This window comes from Cynocephalus volans, chromosome 6 (assembly GCF_027409185.1).
Source record: "Cynocephalus volans isolate mCynVol1 chromosome 6, mCynVol1.pri, whole genome shotgun sequence".
Taxonomy (NCBI): Eukaryota; Metazoa; Chordata; class Mammalia; order Dermoptera; family Cynocephalidae; genus Cynocephalus; species Cynocephalus volans.
In genome coordinates, this window is record NC_084465.1 from 97,381,172 (window position 1) to 97,406,798 (window position 25,627).

The 25,627-nt window shown below is 40.9% G+C and overlaps 1 protein-coding gene across 1 annotated transcript in view; it reads left to right on the top strand.

Annotated features, from left to right (window-relative positions):
• LOC134380979 (ATP-binding cassette sub-family A member 17-like) overlaps nt 1-25,627 on the top strand; it is a 92,350-nt gene that overhangs the window by 14,319 nt on the left and 52,404 nt on the right. The window contains 4 exon segments of the mRNA XM_063101079.1: nt 4,146-4,262; nt 5,173-5,290; nt 13,298-13,471; nt 25,157-25,329. Of these exon segments, the coding sequence (XP_062957149.1) occupies nt 4,146-4,262; nt 5,173-5,290; nt 13,298-13,471; nt 25,157-25,329 (582 nt within the window).

Below are 25,627 nucleotides of genomic sequence, written 5' to 3' on the forward strand. Positions count from 1 at the left end.
TACATACTAGTAATTTTGATTTGATCAACATATGTCAACATTGAATCCCAAAAATATGTATAATCAATTATGATTCAATTTAAAAAAAAAGATGACAAAAGCAAAATAAATAAATAAATACCTCCCCCCCAAAAAAGATAGCAGAAGACCAGACGTGGCAGTTATAATAATAAATGTGAATAGGATCACCTCTCCTTCTAAAAGAAAAAAATTAGAATAGCTCAAGAAACAAAACTCAACCAAAGCAAAATGATATAAACTCTGTTGTTCGTTGATTTAATAGCATTTGCATATACTACTTTCTGTGTGCTGGGCACTCACAGAAGTGCTGTTACAAACGTGGATTCATTTCCCCCCTTAACAGCTTTTGCTGAAATCTTGTGTGTGTCCCTCCAGATCCACCCTTCAGCATTCTCCACTTTGCTCTCTGCCCTGAAGGCTGACCTGTGGGGATTCCAGCACATGCTTCCCCCAAGAGCCTGGTGGGACCTCAGAGGGAGGAAGTAGGAGGATGAGGTCCAGGTGTTGACCCCTGGCTCGCTCCCTACAGGTCATTTTGGGATCGGGTTGTTCCTTAACTGAAGGTCACTGTACTTTCAAGATGTCTTGCTCTACAAGACTCTTTCCTCTTCTGGTTTCTGGTAACCTCTCTTCCTTCTCAACTCTTAGGGCCCAGGGAGAGTAATAACTGTTGCCGCTAGCCCTAGGTTTCTGCACTGTCCTGTAGGGTTTTCTGTCCCTGTGTACACATTTGTAATTGGGCCTGTTAGAAACAAACCCACCTTGAATTATTCTAACTTGAGTGTGACAGATGTTGCCTTTAGGGACCCTGACTGATACACAATTCTATGAGAAAACTACTACTATTATTCTTATTTAGCAATGGTGGTAACCTGAGGCATAACGAAGTTAACAATTTCAAGATAACTTAGTATGGGACTATACAACTCAGCCATAAACAACAGTTTTCATTTCCAGGTAAAGAGTACCTTTCCCTAAGCAAAGTAAACCAGTTTTCCAATAATTAAGCTTTAGCTTCTCAAAGTTGAATCTTAGATGAAATATGCCAGAGAGGAAGATGCTCCGTTTCTGTTGGATACATAGTCTGGAAAAGATAGTCCATTGGGGAGTTCTAGAAAAGCTTTTAGCCCTGGACACTGATAGGATTGATGTGGTCAGCTTCTTCTTTCTAGTCAGATGATGTCCTGAGACCCAACCCAAACTTTTCAACTCTTCCTTGGCAAGGACTCAGGAGCAGGTAAGTTATCTTCCAGAAGAGGCATTAATATGGAATCTATTCCACGAAGGAGAATGCCCTGACAGTGTTTGTACCTGTGACTGAGGTGGGATAATGTGGGGAGGGGAGGAGGAACTAGTGTTATTTTCTTTTTTCAATACTGAATACGACTAGTAGAACTCTCTTCCCTCTTAAACGCCCTGTGTTGATCTAGTTTTGATATAGTCTGACTATGTGGATGGGCTGAGGAGAAGTAAAATGGATTGTCTTTAATTGAGGAGCCACCTGTATCACCCTTCACCCCTCCTCAACAAAGGCTCTTTGCTCTAGTTGACTAGGCCCCTTTTCTGTTCCCCACATAGGTGCCAGCTATACGGCCCCCCTGTAGGTGGGCCTTCTGTTTGGAATGCCCTCTACTTTAAAATTCATACTTGGTTCACTTCCTTCAAGAAGACTTCCTAAATTTCATCAGACTTTCATCCTGTCTTCCCATAGCATGTTGTTTCCCCGTCTATCATAGTATAGTTGGAGCTTTCTTAACTGATCTCATGTAACTGAAGCCTACAAGCCCTCTGAAATTTCAATAGTTTAAAATTTAATACTGGCTGGAAATTAATGATGTGAGTGTTAGTTAAACTTTTGCTTGCTGATAGCTGTTAACTTCCCTCCCAGTACCCCTTGTTCCTGTAATATAAGTTGATGTCCGGTTTTCCATCAAGCTGGAAGAGAGCACCCAAAGATCACAGGGAGAATTTATAAGTTTATTTTGCAGGAAGAGAATGAAGGCTCTCAAAGAAGTTGCAGCCACCAGATGACTCAGCTCCAGCTGCCAGGGGCATCAAGGAGCATGGTTACTTAAGATCTTATCTTACATCTGGAGAAAACAGATTTTCCCTTAACTTCCTCGAGACTCCCCCTCTCTTACCTCTTAGCTCCATAAATCCCCTTGCTTTCTGTTTTTATGGTAAGATGGATCAGAAAAACTTGATCTTGCCTATCTTCTTGCTTTGGCCAATTTTGTTACCGAAAGGTGTCGCCGAGAAAACGCAGTCACTCAAAGAGGCCAGAGAACACAGGTTTATTAAGCTGGCTGACTCAGGGGAATTAGAATTCCAAAGCCCAGAGTCCCGTTTATAAGGGGGACTAAGCTTTTATACTTTCCTTGGGTAAGTAAGCAGCAAGCATTTAGAGTCCCCCATATTAGGGGTCTTAAGCAAGTGGTTACTTTGGGTAAGGGGCTGATTGCAGCTGGCTCAACCATTTTACAGCTGGGCACAACAACAGGAAGCGTGGTCAAGGAGCGAGGCTGTTTCCATACAGTGGGTACATGGTTTTGAGTAAGGGTCTTTATCACACCTGGGTGCAAGGGCAGGAAGTGTGGTTACCTGAGGAGGGGTCTGCTTTAGAGAGCAACTTTGTCTCTCATCTACTCTCTCTACTCTCATCTAGCAGTCTGTGGGTTTTTTGCTAACACAAGAACAAGCTTGTGACCACGGAGCTACAGATTGCAGAAATGCATTTAGCTGTTTAACCCTTAACATACTCCAGATAAAACTTACATGCAGGCAAATATTAGCTAACACAATTAAATCAAAGGTAAAAACAAGGATTTAAAAGAGAGGGAAGGACAAGGAATCTAGCCATTACAATTTGAATAAACCTTTATCTCCAAGCCCCGTGTTTCAGTGTTTGATTTTGCTGAGCATTGGGTACCCGAACCTGGAACTTTGGTTTCTGGCAAAATGAACTGATACTCCATCCCCTCTGTAAAACTTTAGAACTGGTGCTCTCAGCACACTGCAGCTGGTAGGCTTCTCTCTAATAAATGTGGGCTTATCTCCTCTTATCTGCTGAGTTGTATCCTTATGGAGGTTTGTTTCTAAATCTCTTAAATCTGTACTTGTTCTTATAATTTGTGATTTAATTAAATATTATATAAATGGATGAAGTGGACTAGAATTGCCTTTGAAAGTTTAGTTGAGTTCTTTGGAAAGATTTGGCAATGCAAATCTCTAAAAAACATGCTAATAGATTTCACGTGGGTGAAACCACTGTAAAATTTGGAGAAAAAAATATAAAAACCTAGGTGGGTCTTTACTAGGTTGCATCACACCTGTATTTATGTCCTCAGTCCACTTTCAAGACAGTGATCATGGGGTGTGCCTTATGGGTGAGCATTACACTTTAGTCCAATGAGTAGGCCCATGCTTCAAAAGAAGAGTGTGTTTTGATATCAGAATACCAGCACACATTATACATTCATATGCTATAAGTGAAAATAAAAATTTAAGGTATGTGTGTATCATTTTTGTGATCCCCTTCTTTAACCAACATGTTTTTGATTAATCAACTTACTACTAGTTCCAATCTTAAAGGTAGAAAGTCTACCCTTGTACTTACAGTGTGGCATATACAGTATTATTATCACATATGTGTCTCCAGTACCACATTGTGAACTTTTGGAAGGCAATACCTTGTCCTTTTATATATCTTCATTTTTCTTGCATGGTATACCTAGCATAGAGCTTTGCATTTATTCACTTCTCAAAACATTGATTGACATATTAACCAGGCATGTGCATTAGAGATACAGATATAGATGACACAGTCCTTTCCCTCAGGCAATTCACAGCAGTAAAGCCAAGTGTTACAAAAGAATCCCAGGTGCAAAGGCAATGGAACATACAGGTGTTATGGCTGTGTGGAAGATGGGCAAAGGTGACCAGATAAGGCTTCACAGGCTTCTCTTTACAACCAAGTCTTCATAACCCCCCACTATCCTCCTCTCCCCAGTACACACACAACTCTTCACCCCAGTCTGCTGGGGTTTCAGTAACACACTGCTGAACCAGACCAGCTAGAACTGAGCATTGGACTGCATAATATCTGCTTCTTTTGCTTTTTCTAGGAGTACATGTGCATGATGGGACTGGACAGCTGGCTACACTGGGTTGCTTGGTTCATCATGTTCCTCATTTCTGTCTCCATTGCTGTTTCTTTCATGACCATTCTCTTCTGCACAGAGGTACATGTCTCTTGTCCTTTAGGATGTGCTAAGCTTTGAATAGATGGGAAAGAAATTTGGTGTGGTATGCATGGTGGTGCTGAGATTTAATAGATGATGGAAACACAGTTATTGAAGATCACCTGGAAAACCTCAGTTTGACTTGTGGTGGTACTCACTGAAACTTTGGGGAATTAAGCATTTAGGATCTGGGAGAGCTTTGCCTGGTCTTTAAATACTGGACACGAGTGTAGTTAATTTCTTCAGTAAAATGGAATGCCAAAAAATGTGTTTTGTAAACTTTAAAACATTACAAATTTTATACTCAACAAATAGTTGAAAATAGTTATTGTAAAAGATAAGAACATTCTTTTATGTCCATGGTATCTTGATATTTTTTCTTTTAAGCTGTCAATGGAATTTGGTGTTAAAATTTGCCAACTTGCATTTAATGACTAAATTATAAACCACTATTTGGATATATGAAAAATTGCTTTCTAAATTACCAAAATTGGGGCAGTTTGGACAATAGAAGGCAAAAACCCAGACTAAATAGCAAAATATATAAAACAAAGGAAATGGCCAGAAATCATCAAAAAGAAAAGATAGAAGATATCAAAAGGAATACCAAAATTATATGTAATAGTGATAATAACAAATGGGATAAACTCACTTAATAAAAGAAAGCAATATTCACATTGGGTCGAAAATTAAATCCAAACTTTGCTTCCCCCCAAAAGATACATGTGTGGAACCTAATTTGTAAATGGTAATTGGTGCTGGACCAAAGGTCTGCCTTAAAAATCTTTATATATTGTTTAACGATAATCTTGAATTTTGAAAATATTTTCTGCATTGTTTTAAGGGTTCTTTATGCTTTCTCCTCATTCTTTCCACGTGAAAATCATGTACATCTGTGATTGCTTTGTAGGTGGAAAATGTGGCAGTGTTCAAGAACAGTGACCCTAGTTTGATATTTGTTTTTCTAATGTGTTTTGCCATTGCCACAATTTTCTTTGCATTCATGATAAGCACATTCTTCCAAAGAGGTGAGTCCTGATATAATTTTCTGTCAGGGGGTATTTAGCACTTCTTTTTCTGGTAGCCCTGCTGTTCCCATTATGTATAGCATTATTTATTCCTCCAGAACTAAGTTTTCACTTTTATGGTTATTTTAGCATTCGAAGAATTCTATTCCCCATTAAAGGCTTGTTGAAACATCTCAATATATGTATGTTTAATGCTTCATTTGGCTCCTTAATATAATTTCAACTGGAGGCAAATAATAAGCCTTAATTTGTAAAGTAAATGGAGGGGTAAAACATCCAAGGCAGATAATCTTCCAGATCTCGATTGTGAAGTTGGGTACATGACAGTATGGTAGCTTCTAGAATACTGCAACAAGAGAGGAATTCCTGGGAGTTTGGGCCTGTTAGGGGTGTTACCTCTAAACCTACTGGTAGAATTGATGAACCACAAGGGACAAAAATAACAGGAGATGGAATCAGAGTCACAGTGCTGGAGAATTCTATTGTGAGGATACGTAGAAGCATTAATAAAGAACAGGCCCAGGGCCGGCCCGTGGCTCACTTGGGAGAGCATGGTGCTGACAACACGAAGTCAAGGGTTAATATCCCCTTACCGGTCATCTTAAAAAAAAAAAAAAAAGAACAGGCCCAGTGGTTGGTGACAAAAAAAGGAAGTGAGAAGTGGGAATAAAATCAAAGTGTGGTATAAATGAAGTCAGGCAGCTTATCATTTACATGTGTGAATATTTTACATCAAACAGCATGTTCTCCTAGCAAATATTCACTCTTCCAAGACAGCATATTTTCTTTAAGAGGTTGAATGGGCCTGAACACTATCTCCTGATTCACACTCTATATCTAATTTCCCGCCTCCCCCTCCATAGCTTTAGGATGAGCATGGCAGGAGTGATGGTCAAGTAACAGACTAGCTTGGGGAGCTTGGAGTATGAGCATCAAAGGATGCCTGCAACTTAAGGCTTAAGGGGTGTGTCTTAATCCATTTTCTGTTGCTAATAACAGAATACCTGAGACTGGAGAATTTATAATGAAAAGAAATTTATTTCTTACATTTCTGGAGGCTGGGAAGTCCAAGGTCAGGGGGCCGTATTTGGTGGGAGCTTTCTTGCTGATGGGGACTCTCTGCAGAGTACCAAGGTGGCACAGAGTATCACATGGCAAGGGGCTGAGCATACTAACTTAAATCTCTCTTCCTCTTATTATAAAGCCACCAGTCCCACCCCAGTGATAACCCATTAATCCATTAACCCATGAATGGATGAATTCACTGATAAGAGCAGAGCCCTAATGACCCAACCACCTCTTAGAAGCCCCACCTCTCAGTACTGCCACGTTGGGATTAAGTTTCAACATGAGTTTTGGAGGGAACAAACATTCAAACCATAGCAGGTGCTTAAAGGTTGAAAAAGAAAAGTTAAATTTGTGATCAAATATAAGAAATAAGCAGAGGGCTAGAAATAAAAGACAAAGACCAATGAGGTCCAAAGCACAATAAATCAGACCAGCGTGGGAAGCAAATAGCAGGGAAGAATGCCAAGTAAGAGCAAAAATATACCATGCAACCCAACACTTACGATTTTTAACAAAGGAACCAAGACAATTCAATGGGGAAGGATTAATCTTTTCAGCAGATGGTACTGGAATATCAAAAGAGTGAACATGGACATCTGCATTACATCATACACAAAAATTAACTCAAAGTGGATTATAAATCTAAATGTAAGAGCTAAAACCTATAAAACCCTTAAAAGAAAATACTGGAGAAAATCATTATGATCTTGGGTTAAACAATGATTTCTTAGAGAGGACACCAAAAACACAATTGATAAAAGTGAAGATCGACTCTGTTTCTTCTATTAAGATTTTTTTAAGAAAGAGAGAGAGACAAAAGATTGGTAAGTTGGACTTCATCAAAATTAAAAACTTTTGTGCCTCAAAATTATCATCAAGAAAGTGAAAAGACAACCCTCAGACTAGAAGAAAACATTTGCAAATAATATATATCATAAGAGATTTGTATCCAGAATAAATAAAAGAAACCTTACAACTCAAAAATAAAAACACAACTATTCCTAACTCATTATACAAGGCCAGCCTTACCTTGATACCAAAACTGGAAAAGACATCACTATAAACTACAGACCGATATCCCACATGAATATAGATGGAAAAATCCTCAACAAAATACTAGCAGACCGAATCAAGCAACATTTTAAAAGGGTTATACACCATGCCAAGTGGGATTTATCCCAGGAATGCAAGAGATCTTCAACATATGAAAAACAATCAGTCTAATACACTACTTAATAGAATGTAGGAAAAAAACACAAGATTATCTCAACTGATATTGAAAAAGCATTTGACAAAATCCAATACCTTTTCATGATAAAAACATATAATAAACCAGGATATAAAGAAACTTCCCCAACCTAATAAGGAACATTTACGAAATCCCCAGCTAGCATCATATTCAACAGTGAAGATTGAAAGCCTTCGCCTTAAGATCAAGAACAAGATAAGGATGCATATTTTCACCACTTCTATTCAACATTGCACTGGAAGTTCTAGCCAGAGCAATTAGGAAAGAAAAAGAAATAAAAGGCATCCAACTGGAGAGGGAGAAGTAAAACTAACTGTATTCAAAGATGACATGATCTTATATAGAGAAAATCCTAGAGAATCCACACAAAATTCTACTAGAGGTAATAAGTGAATTCAGCAAATTTGCAGGATACAAGATTAACACACAAAAATCAGTTATATTTCTATACACTAGCAATGAACATTCTGAAAAGAAAATTAAGAAAACAATTTCACTTAGAAGAGCATCCAAAGTAAGATATCCAGGAATAAATTTAACCAAGTAGGTGAAAGACTCATACAGTGAAAACTACAAAACATTGCTGAAAGAAATCAAACAATACTTAAATCAATAGAAACACACCCCATGCTCATGGATTGAAAGCTTTAACGTTAAGATGGCAATATTCTGCAAATTGATACAGATTCAATGCAATCCCTATTAAAGTCCCAGCTGCCTTTTTTTTCCCCCACAGATGGACAAGCTGATCCTAAAATTCATATAGATTACAAGGGGACTCAAAAAACCAAAGAAATATTGAAAAGGAAGAACAAAGTTGGAAGACTCACATTTCCTGATTTCAAACTTACTACAAAACTGCAGGGGTCATTACAATACGGGTTTGGCATAACGATAGACATATAGACCAATGGAAAGAACTGAGACCCCAACAATAAATCCATACATCTATGGCTAATTGATTTTTGATAAGGGTGCCAAGACCATTCAATGGGGAAAGAATAATCTCTTCAACAAATGGTGCTGAGATGACTGGATAACCATTTGTTAACGAATAAAGTTGGATTCCTACTTCACTCCATGTACAAAAAATGAACTCAAAATGGATCTATAACCTAAATATAAGAGTAAAACTGTAAATCTGCTAGAAAAAAAACATAGGATAAACCTTCATGACCTCATATTTGGCAATACATTCTCAGATTTGACACCCCAAACAAGAGCAATAAAAGAAAAAAATAGTTAAATCAAATGTTATCAAAATTTAGAATTTTTGTTCATTAAGGAGATAATCAAGAAATTGAAAAGACAAATACGGAATGGGAAATCATATACCCGATAAGGGTTTAGTATCTAGTATTCATACAGAATTCTTGCAAATCAACAACAAAAAGACAAACAACCCAATTTAAAAATGGGCAAAGGACTTGAATAAACATTTCTCCAAAGAAGATATACAGATATCCAAGAAGCACATGAAAAGATGTTCAACATTATCGGTTATTAAAGAAATGCAAAGTAAAACCACAATGAGATACCACTTCACACCCACTAGGATTTTTAATTAAAAAACAAGCAAACAGAAAATAAGTGTTCATGAGGGTTTTTGGGGGGGCAATGAATGTTTTGGAACTTGATATAAATGGTGGTTACACACATTGTGAATGTACTAAGTGCCACAGAATTGTAAACTTTTAAATGGTTAATTTTATGTTATGTTAATTTTTCCTTAAAAAAAAGACAACCCAGTTAGTATAATGTGTTTAAGGTTCATCCAAGTTGTAACACATATCAGTACTTCACTCCTTTTTATGGATGGATAATATTCTGTCATAGGTACATACCACAATTTGTTTATCCATTCATCTGTTGATGAATAGTTGACTTGTTCCCACCTTTGTCTATTATAAATAATGCTGCTATGAACATTCATGTACACATTTCTATATGGACACTGCAGTCCTTAACAAGAAACAACAACAATCCTAGGGTAGAGAGAAGAATCTGACTACCAGAGTTACCACATTACATTATTCAAAATGTCCAGTTCTCAGCAACAACAACAAAAAATACAAAGAATACACACACACACACACACACACACGAAAAAAAAAAAAGGAAAAAAAATTACAGGAGAGTATGGCTCATTCACAGGAAAAAAGAAGTCAACAGAAACCATTCATGAAGAAACCCAGACACTGAACTTACTAAAACTAAGAACTACTTGATTAACATCCAAGAAGGTAGGAAAAGATGAACACAGAAAAACAGTAGGAAAAAAATCTTTTTAAATAGCAAAGTGGTAGACTTGAGCAAGTCATATCAAAATTACATTAAATATAAATGGATTAAACGCATCAGTTAGAAAGCAAGGGTTGTCCAATGAGATTTTAAAAAAGGAATACCAAATTGAAAGATGTACTGTAAATATAAAGATTTGAGTTAAAAGTGAAAGGTTGGAAAAAGGTACACTGTGCAAACAGCAAGAACAAGAAAGCTAGTATAGCTAAAATTACATCAAAGATACCCTTTAAGACAAAAGAGTATTACCAAAGATAGAGAAGGACATCTCATAATGATGAATGTATAAATTCATCAGGGAGACAATCATAAATGTAAAACCTATAATAACAGAGCTACAAAATACATGAAGGGAGAAGTAGACAAATCTACAGCCATAGTTAGAGAGTTTAACATCTTTCTGATTTGTTAGAATAATTTGATTTGAAAACTCTGTAAGGATATAGATTTGTATACCACCACAGACTACCTTGACCTAACTCACTATTGTATTTTCCTCTAATTTGGTCTTGAGGTCTCTCTCTAGAGAGTGGCTATAAATTCTATCCCTTCCCTGACAGTGTGTGTTTACAGTGTGCCTTTCATGGGATACTTCTTTATTTTTTATTTTTTGGCAGCTGGCCAATAGAGGGATCCAAATCCTTTTTATCAGTACCACACTCTAACCAAGTGAGCTAACTGGTCAGCCCTTGGGAGATATTTTAAGGACAAAAAGAACTGCAAAGAAATTTTAAGCTGTAATTAGTAGTTTTATTGTTAGTAGTAATATTGGTATTGTTATGTTGAAAGTAACTGAGATATATCAGAGGATAAAGAAAAAAAAAGAAAGTAAAAGCCAAGCATTTTAGTGTAAAAGAAAAGAGATACAAGGAAGTTAAGGCAAAACCATATAATTGTAAGCATTATTTAGGATTATTAGTATAAGTTCATCTTTTTTTGTTTTTTTGTTTTTTGTTTTTTAAAGATGACCAGTAAGGGGATCTTAACCCTTGACTTGGTGTTGTCAGCACCATGCTTTCCCAAGCGAGCTAACAAGCCATCACTATATAGGGATCCAAACCCATGGCCTTGGTGTTATCAGCACCGCACTCTCCCAAGTGAGCCACGGTCTGGCCCCTGTCCATTGTTTTTTTGAAGTGTATTTCTTTACCATGTCCATTGCAAAGACCTAGAAGCAGTGGCAACCCAATAGCAATAAACACCTTAGTGTCCAGATTGTGGCCTCTAAATATCTCTAAGAGGAACCAGACCTCCTGAGAGAAACAGCTAATTTGAGGTCTGGGGAAGCAAATGTATAAAACATGAGTATTGAATATTTTGTACCACAGCAAGGAAGCTCTCACATACTAATGAGATAAAAGAGTCAACTTGAAGGAGTATCCACTCACCTAAGATAGGATATTTTGAGCACCAAAAATGAGTAATTGCAATGGGTGGAAACATATAAAATATTAATATGTAAAAATCCATGACTTATAATGATACAAAAAAATGACCTTACTGGTCATCACTGAAGATTGCTGGGGCACCTGTCCCTCACAGCCCTGCACCACCACAAGCACTAAAAGTAGGAAGGTGTATTCCTTGCTCCTGATTGCTGCCTCCAGATCATTTCTCTCTCCTTTTTGCTTAAAAAACTCAGCCCCTTTAAAGTGAGTGTCATCAGACTAAACCAAGTGGTGCCTTTTGTTGAAGTTATCCACTGCTCCTAGTTATTTCTCATTCATTGAAGCATGTTAGCTCCTGGCTTTATTAACTACTGCTATGACCATTCTTGATGGCCCAATTCCCTTTTCTCTCAGATCCTTGACCTGCAAGTTCCAATGATCTCTTCTGCACTCCACAGCAGTGATCCCATGTTCCCATGGTCATCCTCTAAACCTCGGTCTTATTAGTAATTGAAACTCCAGAATCTCAGGTCCAAACATTCCATTCTTGAATTCCACTGCCTCTCCTGTTAGCTCCTTTCCCTTTGTACCCTCCCCTTCCAACAATTCTTTGACCCCCATCAAGCCCTCTGATCCATTGGCCCTACCCCATTTTCACCGCCTGTCACTCCCACCGTGTGCCTCACTTGCTTCTTTACCCAGATCAGATCCCGTGGTCTATTACTATGATAACTTCTTTAACTTAACCCATTAGTTATCCATTGAACTTTTATTGCAAAACCTCAACCCTGGTGAAACCCAGCTCCATATCTTCCCTGCACCTGAAACTGAGCAGCAGAACTTGGCTGAAGAAAAATTCACCGCTATACTGACTGGTTTTTTCTTTTAGGTCCACGATTCTCAAGTGGGGGTCCTGAGCACAGGCTTGCAATCCAGCCACATTCTGTCAGCAATTTGTCCCACATCTCTCTGAGATAGCTATTCCAAACCTCTCCCACTCCTCAAATGAACATTTGCCCCTTCGTCACTGAGGTCAACAGCTTGAGCTCTGGCCTCAAAGTGCTGCCTGTACTTGCAGCTCAGTGTGGACGCTGACCTCAAGTGGGTCGCTAGACTCTGCACACCCATCCACTTCTGTGAAATTGTGAAAATAATAGTACTTACCTCATAACTTAGTTCTGAGGATTAAATGGAATATTGCGTATAAAATGCTCAGAGCAGTACTTGGTATACAGTAAGAGCTTCCTCAATGTTAGCAAGTACTATCACCTTTTACAAAAGAAGAAACTGGGGTTCAGAGTTCTGGAAGATCAGCCAATAGTTCATTTAGCCAGGTTCAGCGAAGGGCTGCCTCGGTCTTAACTGCAACTCTTTTTTTTACACATACATATACAAATCCTTATATTTTCAGTCCTTATTCTCTTAACTTCCTAGAAGTGAAACATTTGCATGTAACTTGAGTTCAGCCTCCAGACTTCAGTCATATTGACCTTATCTACAAATCTGAAGCCACCATGTTTAGAGCCTAGAAAACCCTGAGTCCTTGACCATCATTTACTAGCTTCATGACACTGAGCAGATTTAATGTGGCTAAGCCTCAGTTTCCTCCTCTGCAAAATGGGGAGATTATAAAGACTAAATAAGATGATGTATATACAGGGCTTGCCAGAGTGCCAGAGAGCGCTTAAAAGATGCAATACTCATCTTTGAAGAAGAGGGTTTTTATCGTATCATTTTAGAGGAGGTTTAGGCAGTTAGGTATCCGTGGCTTTATGTTAGGATATTCATTTTTTAGGTGCTGCAAATGTTCTGTGCCTTTCTCTGGTGAGAGTGCAACTACAAAAGGTGTCTATTGAAATTTCTTAAATGATTGCTTCCCTTCTGAAATGCTGAGACAAATGCAGAGACACTTTCCTTGCCATAGCAGGGTAAGGGCTTATGCCGTAGTTCTCTGTGCATTAGTGACGGATCTCTTTTCATTTCTTCCCTCTGAATGTGCAGCCCACGTTGCAACTGCCTTAGGAGGGATCATCTTCTTCTTCACCTACGTCCCATACCTGTACCTCATTTTCAGCTACCCCCAGAGGAGCTCCTTGCAAAAGATCGTGTCTTGTTTGTTCTCGAATGTTGCCATGGCACTGGGAGCCCGATTCATCTCCATATTTGAGGCAAAAGGTGAGGCCTTATCTTTTCCAAACTCTCTTTTAGCTGCTTTGATGTTTTGCCGTGGGCAAGGCTGACCTTTGTTTCCAAATAAACATAACTGGCAGATTTCATTCAATGTTCTTCACATTTACGATTTACTTACAGCTATGGTAGGGACTGTGTGGGACACTAAAGAAATGTAGAATACGGTTCGCATCATACAGCTTACAATGTAGTTGGGGAGAAAAACTAAAGCATATTAAAGAATTGGGAAATTATGTGTGTATATAATTATATAAATATAAAATACATAGATTTGTGACTAGAAGTTTGGATAACATTTTGGAACTTTACAGATAATGTAGTGCTTTTTACCTATATCATATTTTATTCTCATAGACTTTGGGGTCCTTCTCTTACAGGTTGGTTTAGGGGACCTTCCATCTGAGGTGTTCTAGCTCCTTTATAACTTCCACAGTTGGAATGCAATCCCAAGTTTTCTTTGTCTTTATGCTTCTGAAGTGTGAAGAATTCCTCAGAACATCTACATTTCATTGCAGAAGATTACAGCCCGAGTATCAATCAAAATGCAGGACCCACTGAAACTCTGTGGGGCTTTAGTACTTAGTGTTTCCAATTTCAATGGTACACTAAGGGGATATCCTGTGAACACTCTAGCAAGTGCCTTCATTACTCAGCGTTAGCTATTATCACCAGAGTCCTGGTTCCAGATATTACACCCTGGCTTAGAAGCAGATAGTAGGAATAGGAGTTATAAGTTGGATCTAGTTTGTGGATCCCCTTGTTGTGATTAGAATAATCTCCAATTACCTGATTAGAGGCATCACCTACCAACAAACTTCTTTAAGTTGGGATGGTCCAAATGGGCCGTTGGGTTAAGACTGCCTAAAATATAATAAAGAATGTGAACTTGGCCAGAATTTATTGAAAGTGAGTGGTTTTCTTTAACAAAGTAATGTGGAACCACAATTTAAAAATACTGATGGGAAAAAATAGGTTTAAAATGGTACCTCTGATTCCTTATGTTAGGGAGTTAATATGAGTACTTTGTGGGGCCTGTCCGTTGAAAGTTGAGGGAATTTAGGTGAGAGATTTGACTGAATGAACTCTTAGATTTGTTTCCACACTGAAGTTTTCTTGGTTTGAAAGCATACTGCCCCTGTTGAGGTTGTGATCTGTGTTCCTTCCTGGAAGGCACAGAGTGGCTCACAAATGCCGTCTACGGTTACAGATGAAGGAACGCAGATGTGTATGATCGCAAGCCGGTACAAATACCTAAAGATACGGTTAGTGAAATGTGGGAACTCCAAGGACAGTATTTTTTATTTAGAATCCTCATACTTTTGCTGGATCGGATTTTTCTGTTCATCTGACCTATCTGCTTAAATCAGTTTCAGGCCTTATAAAAAGTGAGTGAACTGATGAAATTCCCCTATAAATTTTCTCAATACATCTAGTATAGAGCTTTCCATTGTAATCTCGAGCAGGAATCACTATATACAAAGTGTTTCAGAGCTCTGGGTTAGAAGTTAATTGGCCCACTCTGTGGTCGTATGACAGAAATATTTTATCTTCTTAAAAATCAGGATTTGCATGTTTGTGGAGCAGCTGGGTTTGTCACTCAAAGCTCTCATTGATTGTTTTATTTATTAATTCATTATTTGCTAGACTGTTTTTAGTTTTAGAGTGTCTCGATCAATAGCATCCTTCTTCCCTCCTTAATTTTTGAATGATCAAGAGGTAAAACAAAGGCATTGTGATATTAACACCAAAGTGTCCGTTTTATAACTCCTAAAGACGACTTTGGATGATGTAGTTCAGCATAACAGCCAGATGTACTTACTGACTCTCTGCCTCCATCTGAGATGAAGTTCGAGCCAGGAGACCAGACACTCCTACCCATTTAGCTGCTTTTCACTGTTCTAGAATGGAAAGGAAAGAAGAAAGTAATGAAATTTCACCCCTCCCTGGTTTAGGCAGATTGATAAATGTGGACCTGGTTACTCACCAAGTATTATTCTTTTGTGAGAACAGAAGACTGTGGGGCAAGAGGCCAATAGGTTTAGAGAAAAATCGCTCTTGGAAAGAAGAGGGTGAGGAAGAGGCATTACCATCTAGTGACAGTCAACTGTAAGAGCGGGGATCCAGTCTATTTTCTTTTCTACCCTGTTTCCCCAGTGTCTAGATTAGACACTTCCCTAGTGTCTGGTAAAATGCTGACACCGAAATATGCAATGTTAAGTGAATGAGTGAATGAATAGGACCCGTTGGCTTTCTGGCCGGGAGGTGTCCTAGTCAAGTCTCTACTGAGAGGAGAAGCTGGCAGTACCCCCTCAGGAGTCGTTACAAGGAGAGGTATCTTGTGTCTTGATTATTCAGATCATCTCTCCTGTGGCAAATAGTGAGAAATATGCAATTTTTTAAATCCCTTAAGAGAATCAAAGAGTTAATGCAGGTACTAAAGAACCACCTGGCCAAAACCTTAGGGAAACTGCTGATCCCAAAAAGTAAACAGCACCAAAGCCACTTTTGCTCAGAGTTCATTTACTAACAGGAAGACTTTGGGCTTCCATTTGAATGGCCGAATGGGAAAAGGGAGTTAGAAATCAAGGCCCAGGGTTCCTCCCAGGTGGAGAACATACTAGGAGACCCTCTCCACATTAATCTGGGCTCCCAAGGGCTACACCTTTAGAATAACTGTGACCCAGAAATAAATCCAACAGTCGAAGGTTAGGCTCTCTGTGACACAGACTCTGAGATGGAATTCAGCTGCAAGATATTTATTAGGGAGTACCCTTGGGATAACACCTGTGGAAGGCAAGGGGAAGAAGCAAGATTGGGCAGAGGGAAAAATTGAGCTACAATATGGTCCTGACAGTCTTGGACAGTTGTAGAGCTAAAATGATCCATCTGAGTGGCCTGCATTGGGCTGAAATGGACAGGCCTTTATACCTCCATCAGTCATTGGATATGGGCCACCCAAGAAAGGGCATGACCTTGGGCTAAGCAGCTGTGCAGCTGAGACATCCCTAAGGGGCTGGCAGCTAAAAGGCCTCTGCCATAGCACTTCCAATGGTTGAGGCAACAACTTTCTTGAAGGGGATTAGGGAAGTACATCTCCATGTCCACCTACCATCCCTTTATAACCTAAAGGACCTCAGGGAATGTTGCCATGGTGCTTACCATATCATGGAAGAAAAACAAAGAAAAAAATTGCCCCTGAGAAATTGTTGCAAGCTAGTTCTTCAGATGCATTGCAGTCCAGGTTCATATTGCATGAGTAGACCAGGTAACTTTAAGCAGTGAACCAATTTAAAATTGTTCCAGAATGATAAAGCCCCTACAAAGATGCCTGGCAGAAGCAGCTGCGCATCCTTTCTGGAGGAAGGCACTTTTATCCTCTACCATGAGGAATCCTCACAGATAGTTTTTGAAGGGCAGTAAGCATCACAACAAAAAGTAGTTAAAGACATGAAAAAATAAACCACTGTAGGTGAGAACCAACAGAACCAGAAAAAAAGTAGAAACAGGTTCACAAAGGCCTCACATTTTTGAATTATCAGAACACAGATTGTAAAACAATGCTTACTATATACTTTTTAGAAAGGCAAGCTTGAAAATATCTGTAAGAACAGGAACTATCAAAAATGACCTAGTGTTAAGGTTTGAATGTCCCCCCAAACTCACTGAAGCTTAACCCCCATTGTAATAGTGTTAAGAGGGTGGGAAATCAGATTATGGTTTTAAAAGGCATGGCCTTTGGGATGTGATTGGATCATGAGGACTCTGTCCTCATGAATGTATTAATCCATTCATGGATCCATCCAGTGGATTAATGAATTAATGGGTTATCAGGGAGTAGACTGGGGACTTTAATAAGGAAAGGATGAAAGCACATGGAAATGCACTCTTGCTTAGCCATTGCTGTGTGATACCCTGTGTTGCCACAGGACTCTGAAGAGAGTTCCTATCAAGAAGGGGATGTGCCCCTTGACCTTGGACTTCCCAGCCTCCAAAACTGTAAGAATTTAATTCTGTTTCTTTATAAATTACCCAGTTTCAGGTATTCTGTTAAACACATACACAACTGTGATAGAACACTGCCTAGTACACTTAGGGAGTATGAAAAAGGATGAAATAATAAATACTTCCAGAAATGCAAAACACAATAACAAAGTTAAAAACCTAGTGGATGAGTTAACAGGAGATTTGAAACAGCTGAAAGGAGAATTAGTGAACTGAAAGTAGGTTAGAAAAAATAATCCAGAAGGCAGCACAGAGGATTAAAAAGATTTAAAATATGGAAGAGAGTTTAAGAGACATGCAGAAAAGAGTCAGAAGAGGGCCGGCCCTTGGAAGAGTGTGTTGCTGATAACACCAAGGCCACGGGTTCAGATCCCTATATAGGGATGGCCATTTAGCTCACTTGGGAGAGTGTGGTGCTGACAACACCAAGTCAAGGGTTAAGATCCCCTTACCAGTCATCTTCGAAAAAAGAAAAGAAAAGAGTAAGAAGGATTTACATGCATTTAACCAAAGTTCCAGTAGCAAAAGAAAAAGAATGGGCAGAGGAAATACATTTAAAGAGATAGTGACCAAAGCTATTCCCAAACTAGAATTTGGGAAGCTCAGCAAATCCCAAACAGGATTAATAAAAAGATGAATAAGCAGAAATCAATGCTAGACTTATCAATTAAAACTGAGCACACCAGAGGTCAAGTGAAAAATCTTAAGAGTAGCCCAAGAAAAAAAGACAAATTGCTTTCCATAGGAGCAACAGTGGGAGCCTGAAGACAGTGATTTTATACAATGACTGTATTAATAAAACAAACAAACAAAAATAGGAAATCTTCAGGTTTTAAAAAAAGAGGTAAAATTAAAATACATAAGAGGAATTTTTGAGGGTATAAAATTAGAAATCAAAAGAGGGTAGATACTTTCTGGAAAGAGAGTAAAGATATTAATTAACTTTAGACTTTGCTAAGTGAAGTATGCAAGGTGTAATCATTACTGAGCCAACCACCAAAAGGCTAGAAACAGTGTACTGTATAACTTTCAAATAAATAGAGAGAAAACGTAATAACCAAAAGATTGGTTGAGTCAAAAAGAAGGTTGGGGCGGGGAATAGAGAGATATTATGTCACATGGCCAGATCTACTCCAAGGGAATTAAGAAGTCAGGCAACAGGACTGTCATACTTGACTTAGAACAATCCAGATTGAACAGATGTGAGGACAGAGGGAGTTTGCCAAATTTTTTTCAGCACCCTGCTCCCAAACGTAATTAGATAAATTGTGGAAAGAAGTAACATCTAACTCCTACTCAGTCTAAACTCCACCAGTTGTGTGTGTGTTTTAAAGGAACTTGATGATCTGATTCTCAAATTGATATGGGAGTGTAAAGAAACAGAAAAGAAAGCCCAGACAAAAGAATTTCTAAATGTCAGAGATGATACTGTAGAGCAGTGGGGATTCAATAAATGGTTCTGGGGCAATTAGAGAGCTTTATGGGAAAACACAAAATTGGATCCTCATTTATACCATACACAGAAATCAAGTCCACTGTCAAAATACTATAAAGTTTTTTAGACATGATATAGAAGCATATATTCATATCCTTGAAGTAGGAAGGATTTCTTAAACTAAGACACAAAAAGTAACCATAAAGGAAAAGAATTTAAAATTTGACATTAAAATTAAGATGCCATAAAGAGAAGGAAAAGACAGCTATAGTGTAGGAGAAGATACTTACAACACATTTAACGTACAAAAGACTTGTATCCAGAATATTTAAAGAACTCATAAAATCAATTAGAAATCTGATCTTGTAGTAAGAAAAACAGGCAAAAGACTTCACTAGACACTTTGTGAAAAAGGATATCCAAATGGCCAATAAATGTAGTATACAAGCTAGAAGAAAATGAAGTGACATTTTTAAGGTGCCGAAAGAGAAATCTGGTCAACTCAGAATTCTACACCCAGTGAAAATATCTCAAAAATTAGAGATAAAGACGCTCTCAAGTAAACAAAAACTGAGAAAATTAATTGCTTAGCAGACATTACAAGAAATGTTGAGCTCTTCAGGCAAAAAGTATATCATTTATTTTTTTAATTTTAATTTTTATTGAATCAAAATTGATTATACATATTTTTGGGTTTCAACATTGAGATATGTTGATCGAATCAATATTACTAGCATATATATTGTTACAAGTTGTAACTATTCTTTATGCCCCTTGTCCAATCCCTCCTCATCCCCCTTCCTCTCCCCCTCCCCCCTCAATCACCCTAGATTTCTTTTCTCCCTCTGAAAGAATAATGGTTACTTTGTTGATTTGCTGCCCAAATGATCTGTCCAATGCTGAGAGGCGTGATCAGGTCCTCCAATACTATCATAGAGCAGATGCCTCTTCTGTCACTATGAAATGGACTCTGTGGAGACAGACATCCTCCTCCTTTCTTTATTTCTGCTGGTGACTCTCCTTGTGTCAACTCACTCCAGTGGCTGGTGGACCATCTGTGTGGTGTTTGTGGCATCTAGCCACCTTTGTGGCAGCCATGGTTATCATTGTGGCTATGGTGGGCCACCCACATGGAGGAGATGTTTTCGCCTGCTCTGTGGTGCTGGCAGTGTGCCTGGTTGTAGAGAGTGTCTGATCCCCAGTTCCATGCCCTGGGTCGCCGAGTGGGTCCCAAGGCACTGGCGTGGTGTGCCTGGTTGTGGGAGGGAGGTCCAGTCCCCTTCTCCATGCCCCGGATCCCCAGGTAGGCCCTGAGGCGCTGGCACGGGGTGATTGGTTGTGGGAGGGGGGGCTCCAGTCCCAGGCTCCATACCCCAGTCCCAGCATGGACCCCGAAGCATTGGTGCAGGGTGCCTGGTTGTGGGAAGGGGGTCCGGTCCCCTTCTCCATGTCCTGGGTCGCTGGGCAGGCCCCAAGGCATTGGCATCGTGTGCCTGGTGGTGGGAGGGAGGTTTGGTCCCCTTCTCCATGCCTCAGGCCCCTGGGTTGGCGCTGATGCACTGACCTGGCATGCCTGGTTATGGGAGGGTGGGTCTGGTCCCAGCACCTTACCCCATGTCCCTGGGCAGGCCCTGAAGTACTGGCATGGTGAGCCTGGTTGTGGGAAGGGGCTCCGGTCCCCTTCTCCATGCCCCTGGTCTCAAGGAAGGCCCCGAGGCACTATCATGGATTGCCTGGTTGTGGGGGGGTCCGGACCTCAGCTCCATACCCTGGGTCCCTGGGTGGGCCCTGGGGCACTGGCACAGGGTGCCTGGTTGTGGGATAGGGGTCTTGTCCCCATATCCATGCCCCAGGTCCCTGGGCAGGCCCCAAGGTGCTGGCACAGTGTGCCTGGTTGTGGGAGGGGGGTCCAGTCCCTTCTCCATGCCTCAGGCCCCTGGGCAGGACCCTGATTCACTGTCCCAGAGTGCCTGGTTGTGGGAGGGGAGTCCGGTCCCCTTCTCCATGCCCCGGGTCCCATCACGGGCCCCAAGGTGCTGGCATGGTGTGTCTGGTTGTGGGAGGGGGGTCCAGTCCCCTTCTCCTTCCCCCAGGTCCCTGAGCAGGCCCCAAGGCATTGGTGCAGGGGGCATGGTTGTGGGAAGGGGGTCCGGTCCCCTTCTCCATGCCTCAGGCCCGTGGGCAGGTCCTGATGCACTGACCTGGCATGCCTGGTTGTGGGAGGGTGGGTCTGGTCCCAGCTCCTTACCCTGTGTCTCTGGGTGGGCCTCAAGGTGCTGGTGTAGTGAGCCTGGTTCTGGGAGGGGGGTCCCCTGGCAGACCCTGAAGTGTTGGTGTGGTGAGCCTGGTTGTGGGAGGTTCGTCCGGTCCCCTTCTCCATGCCTCAGGTCCCTGGGCAGGCCCCGAGGCGCTGGCATGGTGTGCCTGCTGTGGGAGGGAGGTCCAGTCCCATTCTCCATGCCCCGGGTCCCAATGCAGACCCCAAGGCGCTAGTGCTGTGTACCTGGTTGTAGGAGGGGCATCTGGTCCCCTTCTCCATGCCTTGGGTCCTTGGGCAGACCCTGAGGTGCTGGCGTGGTTTGCCTTGTTGTGGGAGGGAGGTCTGGTCCCTTTCTCTATGCCTTGGGCCCCCAGGTGGGGCCCTGAGGCACTATCACAGCATGCCTGGTTGTGGGAAGGGGGTCCAGTCCCTGGCTGCTAGCCCCAGGTCCCTGGGCGGGCCCTTAGGCATCGGTGGTGTGCCAGTAAGTGGGAGTGGGGTCTGGTCCTGACTCCAATCCTCAGGTTCCTGGGTGGGGCCCTGAGGTGCTGGTGGTGTGAGTGGTTGTGGGTGGGGGTCCTGCCCCTGGCTTCATGCTCATGTCCCCTGGTGGGCCCCAAGGCACTCATGGTATGACTGGGCTGGAACTAAGTTTTTGTCCTTTGCTTGCTTCTAAAACAGGGGAACTTCCTGTGGGAACCAGTACTTGAGCTGTGTGGTTGAGCTAAATTGCTGCTTTGCTGCTTTTTCCCTAGGGAAGACTTTTTGTGCAGCTCAGGTTGACCTTATAGGTACTTCCGGCTCTCCAGATATTTATTGCACCTGGGTTGTGTAGAAACTCTGATCTGGGCCTGAGTTTTTTCATCAAACTGCACACTGTACAATTCTGCATTCCTGACCAGTCTCCTCTGAGTGGTCCTGCGCTGATTGGGGGGAGGCTTGTCTGTCCTTGCTGTGTCCCAGTGATCTCCTGGTGGGCTCATCTCCCCCACCGCCCATGCTCCAAACACTTGCCATGGGACGGGCCTTGCACTGGTCCCCTGTGATGACTCACTGGGCTCTGAGTGGCTCCCCTTTTTCAGCTGTTCTGGCTCCTCACTCTTGCGTGGGTCCACAGGAACACTATTAGTGGTCTTGCTGTCCTGGGTGCCACCAAAGTTCTCTTCTCCCCTGCTGCCTCCTCATAACGCCATCTAAAGGGCACAGCTGGGGCTTCTGCCAGGTCCTGCTCCATGTGCTCCAGCATTAAAGCAGCCGCAGACCAAAACACTGAGAGCAGTTTTTTCTTTCTCTTCGTGGTTTCTCCTGCCTTCATGAGTTCCATAGGTCTCTCCTTCTCTTCACCTGAGCTCCAGTGGCCCCAACCTTGGCTGATGTTACATTTTTATAGTTGTAAATTCGTTGATTTGTGGGAGAGAGTGACGCTGCAGACCGTCTATTCCACCATCTTGACTGGAAGTCAAAAAGTATATCATACAAGACAGAAATTTGAATCTACACAAACAAATTAAGAGTACTGAAAATGGAAAATACAGTTTATTTTGTCTAATTTCTTTTTGCTTTAAAAGAGAGCTGCTTTTGTTTTAGCTAAAGCAAAAACAGTAGCAATGGACTGTGTTCATAGCTTGTGTAGAAGTGTAATGTATGTCAACAATAGCACAAAGGATGGGAGGAAGAATTGAGAATAGTGTCGTGAGGTTCTTACCCAACACCTGAAACAGTAGAATATTGTTTGAAGACAGATTCCGACTAGTTAAAGATGTATATTTTACACCCTAGGGCAATACTAAATTTTTTAAAGAGGTTTAAATAGTAAGTCAATAGTGAAGATAAAATGGAATCATAAAAAAATTCTCCATTAATGCAAGAAAAGGCAAAAAAAGAGGAAAAAAGAAGCGATAGTTTGGAACAAACAGAAAAGAGCTGGCAAGATGATAGATTTTAATCCAGACAATCAGTAATCACATTAAATGTGAATGATCTTGTTAACGTGCATAACAAACAGAGAGAGTCTCTCTGAAAGAAAAATGAGTTTAATTGAGATTATAACACTGCAATGGAGGGTTACATAATTGTTTGGGATAATTATCCTTGGCTACGAGGGTCAACAACAAGAGTGAGGCCATTCTGAGGTTGGACAGGCAGCTGCTGTGCAGATGTCCTTGTGGAGTATTTTTGTGTAAGTTTTCGATGGCCTCTTTGCAAGGTTGTAGTTTTGAAGAATTTTAATTCCCTTCTGTAATACTATCCTCAAAATTAGAACTATAACTTGAAATGTCCTATTTCCTGTCATAAAGTTAAAATGTGAAAATTTTTATCAGACGTTTGCGCATGAGAACTCTCCCTTCATGGCCTTCCCCAGCTCTGTCAGGGTTTTTTTTTTCTTTTCTTTTTTTTAAACAAAAGCGACTCCATTTCAATTTTGATGACTTTCACAATCTAAATATACCAATTAAAAAGAAACTGTCAGGGCCGGCCCGTGGCTCACTCAGAGAGTGTGGTGCTGATGACACCAAGTCAAGGGTTAAGATCTCCTTACTGGTCATCTTATAAAAAAAAAAGAAAAGAAAAGAAACTGTCAGATTGGATAAAAATGCAAAACCCAACTATGTGCTGCATATAAATATCAGTATAGAGATGGGGTTGTAATGGGGTGTGCACAGTTGGGATCTTTGGGGTGATTGATTTGGGGCATAGTTTTTCACAGGTATTTTCTTTGTAATTGTTAAATTATTTTATGCACTTTTCTATATGTATATTCACAATAAATAAAAATAAAATTGACAATCAAAAGTCTACTGAGGTGGGAAAGGAGCTTTGTCTCTCTCTTCCATTTGGACACTGTGGACTTTGTATTGGATGAGGATGTACCTGGCTTTCATGAACTAAGTATGCTTAACATTTGCAGCAGCTTTAGAATCAGTCCTGAGATGTGCAAGACCTGTTTGTAACCCAAAATGCAAAAGATAGAAAGGCAAAGCTCTTGGTGGGCACAAACAGACACAAATCAAAGAAGGGCCTTAGAGGTCAACTGGCCCTTGCTCCTCAGAGTGTGACCTGTGTGAACTGCAGCATCAGCACTCCCAGAGATCTTGTTAGAAATGCAGAATTCTGAGCCCACCTGGACCTACCTCATCAGAATCTGCATTTTAACAAAATCCCCAGGTGATTAGCAAGCACGTTCAAGTTAGAGGAGCATTGATCTAGCCTGTCTGTCTGCTCACCAGCACTCAGATCTCTCCTGTGGTGTTACTAATTTCTACCTCCTTGATACTGCTGTGGTGGCAGCAGATGTGCAGCAGCTTGGATGCTTTCAATGAAAAGCTTTGCCAGCTTGTATTCAGATTAGATAGTTGACTCACATGGGATACATATCTCCATATGTACCTGAGAATTGGTCCCAAGCCCTTCGTCAGTGCTTTCCTTTATTCCTGGAATAAGCATGTTTTGAATGTGTACTACATAATAGACCCTGGGTCAGGTGCTGGAGATATTGAGATAAAAGATAGTCCCCAGTCCCGCAGACCACACGCACTGGGGACAGTGATAAGTGAACACAGTGATTCACAATGCAGTGCAGGAGCTTCTAAGAGTTAGCATGGGGTCCTCTGGATGCACAAGGATTGCACATCTAATCCAGACAAGGAGAGTGGGTAAGGAGCTATCTTATCTGATCTTTGAAGTAAGAAGTAGCCAAGCAAAGAGGGCAAGGGAAGTATTCCACATAGCATGTGCAAAGCATGGAGACATGTCTTAGATGGCCAAATTTCTTCTTGGTACCAGTGAAATTACTGTCACCTTTTGCCAATAATAAAAAAGTTTTATCTCATGGGAGAAACTTCTCTAGCCTTCCCCTTTCCTGTGCCTAGTGTTGGTCCTGCAACACCACAGACACAAATAGTCCAGTCTTGTCATTGTTCTGGTAACCCCTGTCTGTCTTTGGTGTAGTGACTGTTTCCTTCCTTTGTAATAGGCACAGGCATCCAGTGGAAGAATATGGGCAATGTGAGTGGAGAGTTTAACTTCACACAGGTGCTGCTGCTGCTGCTGCTGGACTCTTTCTTATACTGCTTGATAGCCTGGTACGTGGAGTCTGTCTTCCCAGGGAAGTATGGTACACCCAAGCCTTGGTACTTCTTCGTCATGGTGAGTACTGATGCTGCTGTCTTATAGATTGACATTAGACTTTCTATTGTTTGTTATCAATATCTATACCCCTCTCGGTGATGCCCTGATTAACATCTCAAACTCCATGAGGTCTCTAACTTGAGTTCATCACAAACCTATCAACTTGTGGTTGTCAATGGAGCAGAATTAATGGCGAGTCTCAGTTTCTCTGACTCTTGCCCTCTGCTTATACAGTGGGCTGGGACCGGTAGCGTCAGTCTCATACAGAGTCTCCGCAAGAGTACCTGCATAGTCTTACATGTGTCCACTCAAATGT